Genomic DNA, 6,000 nt, shown 5'->3' with positions numbered 1-6,000 from the left:
GTTCAAGGAAAACTGAATCTGTAATGACGAAAGATGTGACCTGATTCTCTATAATTATGCGACATTAGATATTTGTAATCCAAATTGAGAGAAAACGAAGTCTGTCGCTTATCAAGACATAAACTGTCAAAAAAGGAAAAACCTGAAGATCGTTGATAGCTATATGTATATATGTCAAGCCATAAGTCAAGTCATAAGTCAAGCCATAATTGCTACACGGATCGACAAAACGTTTCTGCAGCCAATTACCCATATATAATTCATATCTACCATAGTCTGATGTATATCTAATGAAATTAAATGGTATTATTTGGCTGATTTGATCTACATTAAACACCTTTAAAGTACATCATAAGAGCCACACAACTTAGCTGGAAGCCATGAAGAGCCTTAGTTTATTTATATTACTTTTCATCCGACCTCAATTTATGAGAACTGAACCGAAAGTGCCTTTCAGCAAAGGTATGTAAAGCAACCTAAAGTCGACCATCGTATAATCAGATTTTGCTTAGGTGATTTGAAAACATCAAGTGAGATACCTTTAAATAACACGAAAGTGAGCACCTTCAGTCCCCTTAATTCAACAATAACATCCATTACGAGATCGAGAACACGTTTGCCATATCCATTTGTAGCATCAATACAGATCAATTCGAAGGGAAAGTATCAGCATCTCTGTGGCGCCACGATATTACATGCCCAATTCGTATTAACAGTGGCTCATTGCTTCAAGAAATACACTGAACTCAAAGCCAAAGATTATTTTGTGGCTGCTGGTTCCAATAAGTTGTTCGATGAGCAAGCTAAACGAGTTCGTGTCAGCAGTATAACAAAGTATATTGACTTCGACGTTCGCTATGGCTACGATATTGCCTTAATCAAATTGGAAACTCCAATGCCTCTCGACAACACTCGATTTGCCAGTTTAGATTTTAAGGACGACACGAGAAAAGGAGGCGATGTGAATGTTTTGCTACTCGGCTGGGGCCACACACAACCCAGCGTACCTAAGAATCTGGAAACTGTGCCGTTTCGCACCATAACAGATATACAGTGTTTTTTAGAGCATAAATTTAAATACTTGACTGGCTCTGAAATTTGTGCGATCAACACAGGTGGACCTCGCGGAGCGTGCGATGTGCGTGCTTGGATATTAGATACGCATATGTAGTGAATCTCTATACTAAATATAATTCCTTTTAGGGCGACTCGGGCGGACCTCTAATTGAAGAGGGAACACAATTGTTCTATGGCATGCTCTCATATGGACGCAAGCCCTGCGAGAAGGGAAAACCATACGCCTTTACACGTATCAGCGAATATGTCAACTGGATCAAGCAGAAAATGAGTGATTTGCAAAAAGTCAGTCACAAGACGACACCTTTAAAGGCCTTGAAGAAACGCTCTAAGTAGATATACGAATATGCCGCACAGTTTGTACAACTTATTCGCTGTATATTTTTCTTAATATATGCAGTATTATTCCCAGTTGACGTTTGCTTTTTCTCTTCTTTCGTTCGACAAACGTTCTCAAATGCAAATAAAAGAAGTCACTTAAAAAATTATGCCGCCCACTTTAGCAAGTGCCACGGGATATCCACGGATAAAAATGTGTTAATGTGCCGAGCGGCAACGCTTTTAGAATTCATGTCAGTTTTATAAGGTAACAGATTCACGCGCTATTGTCACTTACGCTGATTTCCGGAAAAGGCCCCCAGAGAGGAACCCCAGATCACTGAGGACGAAGCCATGCCCCAACCAGGCGCAGGCAGTACAAATGACAGTTACGTGTGCGGGTATTCCATTTCTTTTAACTGCTTTTTATATTGCATACTCTGTAAGAAGTTAAGCAGGGCATATCTGCAGACTTTGTGTAATGTAAAGGAAAAGAACAATTTAAAATCGACTCAGCAGATATATTAGAAATATTTGAACAATCATCAGTTAAATTAACAGAAACTTATAGGTTTTCCCAGCTAAGTTCTATATATTTGATGAAAAAGTAAACTTTCCCATTTATTTTTATAAATTCTCGAAATATTGACTTTTTACTGGCACAGCTGCATGCGTAAGCTGTGTTGACTTTGTTTTCTGAACAGAGTTCAAGGTAGATGACATTCATATAAGTATATAAATACATATATATATATATATATATATAAAAGCTAGTCGACTGCCATCACAGTTCAATTGAAGCAATTGTGAAATGTGGACGCGTTTTCTCTGGCTCTTCTTGACGATTATCTTTGCCTGGAGCTGCGGCTCAGTTGGAGCCTACAGACTGCTGGACTCCCTCGACGAGCCTTTGGAAAGCTGTCCAGTGGTCAAATTAGGCGCACAGCACAAGACATATTACAATGTCAATAAATTGAAAGGGAACGAGGCAGACGTAAAAGAAAGATGCGACATACCCGAGAGGCGGCAGAAGTCCGTGCACTTGCTGTTGCGCATTTTCAGCATCAGCAGACTTATGAGAAATGAGCCGGAACATATAATACCCAGAGCCCCATTGAAACACGGAGTTGGGCTATTCAGAGAAACTCGACTTTTCGAGAAACCCAGACGAAAACTGATTCTGGTTTTAAACGAAAAGCCCGAGAAGTCAGATGCAAGCAATCTTAGTTTTATGTAACAAATAATATATTTTTCATACTTTCAATTCATCAAGTTTTAGTTAGTTTTAGGAGCTCATAATTAAGGAAAGTTTCCAAAACACATGCGGCCACATTTGGCCATAAATTAAAAACATTTTGCTGCTGCTAAAGGATTAAGCAGTCAAAGCAAACGACTTCGAGCCCAAATAGCTTTAAGAGACTTTTGCCAATAAATAATAAGACTCACATATGCGCAGCTTTGGGCTTTGACATAAAAAGCTTCTGTGGCAGTTGATTGCGGTTGCACAACCACCCAGCCCAGCCAGCAAGAAAAGCCACTCGCATAAAAAATGATGTTATATGCATGACCCTAAATTAATCTAGCGAAACCTTTTCCTTGCGCAACGAGAGCCCCAACTCTGCTTTGCTCCGGATACATCAAAGCCACTGAAGTATGACAGAAACGAAGCTATTTGAATATCCAATGTCATATGCGAACAAATTAAATTTGGCTTATGACCAGCTCAGAAAAAGAGATGGAGAGACAAAGAAGGAGAGAAAGAGCGAGAAGTAAGCCACAAAACGGGGAAGTTTGCTGCATATCTTTTATGTTGAGCTCATAAAGAAGTGGTCCTTGGCCATTTGGATATTTCATAATTTCAAATATTTTTTGTGTGCCATAAAATGGCTCATTACGAGTTTTCAAGTGCCCAAATAAAATACAGACTAGGTAAATATTATATTTGATCTATAAAAAACGATGCCAGAGAATTCCTCTCACTTCTATCTTATTGTACCTTAAGCTTTCAACTGAGAAGTTGTATCTTTGTTAAGCCAAAACACATATTATTATATATATATACTCCTTTAATATATTTCTCTTATAAGATTTTCGGGATACGAATCAAGCTAAAAGAAGTGCTGAAAACTAGCTGCGCAATATGTCGCTTGCAGCGAATTGAAATTATGCAAAACAAAAGTAAGAAATAGAATTTCATTTGAAATTCAAAATTCTTTTCGCAACAAGACGTTGCCAGACTGTGGCAGAGAGAGGCTCATTCGCATGCAGTTGGCGTAGCGCAAAGTGGATATTGATATTTTGTTCTTAAATTTTGTTATTTATGTGGACACGGTTCCCCCGCCCCTGCTCAAACATATATATATATATATAAATTTATATATTCCATATAAGCGAAACAGAAGTTTACAATTTGCACAGGCGAGCGACATTTTTGCCAAGTTGTGCAAATTTAACGCGACATTGTGAGCGTTCCTGGGCCTGCCCTGCTCTGCCCTTGCCAGCCTGCCTTTTGCAACCTTTTTTCTATTCGGGGCGTGGCGGCGTCCGCCCTGGGTCCCGGTGTTGTCATGCCCATTGACATGCATGTCGTGTGCCAGTGCAGAGGCCGCCGCTTAACTTTGACAGACCAAACCAAATAACCCGCCCCAGCGACCCACTCCCAAGCTTTTCCAAAATTTTGCCATAAATTCTGCAACGTTTTCGACACATTGCAAAAGTTTTTTTAGCAACCACTTGAATTTTTCAATTGTCACAAATTTATTTTAATACAGCGTGAAATTTATGAGTGACAAATTGAATTTGAAAATTGAGTAATATTTTTACTTTAACATGGGGGAAAGTGGGTTTAAGTTCAGAAATAGAATATTTACTTTAAAAATCGAAATAAAATAAGAGCTAAAACAGAGAATTAATATTTTAAATTATTTTGAGTTTTTCTTTCTATAAGCTGAACTATTCGAATTATATTTTTCCGGCCTAAAACTTTTATCATAAAAATATATTAAAGACTTGTTCAACTTTATTTCCACAGCTCCCCCAAATATATTTGATTGATGATTCTTTTCTGACCAACAACGGCAAAGCATCACATGGTTTAGCCCATGTCAGAGTGATTCGATATGGATTGGTTTGGCTGCAGGACATTTGTAAGCACTAGGCACAGCCTCGCACAACGGCCTGGCTTAAGGATATGCGCGTGTTTTATATTGTTTCAAATGGGCCAATACACTAAACACTCCATAAATAAAACCATTAGAGGCGCCATTAAATGTGGCAGAAGAAAAAAAAGGAAAATAATATTCAAGTGAAGCAATTTTTTGTTTATCATTTTTATGTGCGCCCTGAGTATGTGGGCGTGTGTGCGGGAGTGTGCCTGTGCGTATGTGTGTGTGTGTGTTTGACAATCGCAATCATATAAATCTTAATGTTTATAAATCACGTCGTATTGTTATGCCCCAGGGTCACTTTTTACGATAAAGCAAACTTCAGATTGTTGAGCTGGGAAAAACTAAATACTTGAATTTTAGGATTTCATAAGATCTTGGAATATATTGAAATTGGATCAAGCAAAGCAAAGCAAATCAAAGCCTCATTACTTGAATACACATACTGAGAGTTCGTGGTCTTTAAGATGGAATTGGAACCAAACTGGGGTAAATCATAAAAATTATAAGTACATTTCAACAAATGCTTTCAAGCTTCAAGCAGGGGACACTTTCTGCTCGATTTCTCAATAGATTATTTTGTGGCACTTTTAATATGCAAATAATTTGATGCTGCCAAATGGCAGCCAACTGTGACCCAAGCAGCAGATGACAATGCCCAACGCCCTCTGCAAAAGAAACATGCGAAATCTATTCAAGAGTCAAGTTGACAACAAAGCGACGAGGCCTACTTGGCACTTGCCAAGCCAAGAAGCAGAGACAGGATGTGACCATGGCATCGGGATCTGCTCTCCCCGTTGCTACGCCATTTGAATATGACACACAGATGACAGCTGCTCCAGCTACGGCCCGGAATCTTACTGTTCCCGGTTCGGCCTGTTCGCCCTGATGATGCGTGCGCATTGTGCGCATTTGACGTTTGGTTTATTAATCAGTTTGGCCTGCGGCCAGGCCAGGCCAGGGCAGGGCACAGCACGGCAGGGCCAGGGCCAAGCACAACCAAACGCCGCCGCAATTTTCTACAAATGAATAATTTTTGTGCAACACACAAAAAAAAATAAAAGGCAAAGTCAAAAAGCAGCGGCCGCAAAAGGACTTGCCACAATCCTCAGTTCATATTTTTGTGGCGCAACTCGCATTTTAATTTCTCACAAAAGAAAAATGAAGTCAAACAAATGTCAGTCGTGTGTTAATCAACTGTAAATAAATGGCGCAAAGATTAGAGAGAAAAGGCAAAAAAAAAAAAATAAAACTGGGAAAAGCACCTTTGGGCTGGTGTTAATAGAGTAGACTAGCAGATGACCTGTAATCAAGGCTGAAGTGTGACACGCTCAGACACATTTCTCAATGTTTCCGATATCTAATACCTTTAGTAGTTATATTACATATTATATATTGAATTTAGTTCAGATACAGTTAATGTGGAGATACTTTTCATGCA

The 6,000-nt window shown here is 39.1% G+C and overlaps 1 protein-coding gene across 1 annotated transcript; it reads left to right on the top strand.

The window, feature by feature from the left end:
- The first annotated feature begins 355 nt into the window (after nucleotides 1-355).
- LOC111604567 (chymotrypsin-2) lies at nucleotides 356-1,498 on the top strand. The gene is made up of 3 exons (XM_023322668.2): nucleotides 356-462; nucleotides 513-1,138; nucleotides 1,204-1,498. Exons 1-3 carry the CDS (start codon nucleotides 381-383, stop codon nucleotides 1,411-1,413), a joined length of 918 nt encoding a protein of 305 aa, XP_023178436.1. The 5' UTR covers nucleotides 356-380; the 3' UTR covers nucleotides 1,414-1,498.
- Nucleotides 1,499-6,000: the final 4,502 nt, after the last annotated feature.

Source organism: Drosophila hydei, unplaced genomic scaffold, assembly GCF_003285905.1.
Source record: "Drosophila hydei strain 15085-1641.00,03,60 unplaced genomic scaffold, DhydRS2 tig00000063-arrow-pilon, whole genome shotgun sequence".
NCBI lineage: Eukaryota > Metazoa > Arthropoda > Insecta > Diptera > Drosophilidae > Drosophila > Drosophila hydei.
The sequence above is the reverse complement of the archived record's forward strand: the minus strand, read 5'-3'. Positions and strand labels throughout refer to the sequence as shown.

Excerpts from the sequence above, each read along its gene's own strand:
- LOC111604567 (XM_023322668.2), top strand. The coding sequence starts at position 381 with ATGAAGAGCCTTAGTTTATTTATATTACTTTTCATCCGACCTCAATTT. Across the intron at positions 463-512 it reads GAAAGTGCCTTTCAGCAAAG|GTGATTTGAAAACATCAAGT; the intron begins GTATGTAAAGCA and ends GATTTTGCTTAG. Across the intron at positions 1,139-1,203 it reads GACCTCGCGGAGCGTGCGAT|GGCGACTCGGGCGGACCTCT; the intron begins GTGCGTGCTTGG and ends AATTCCTTTTAG.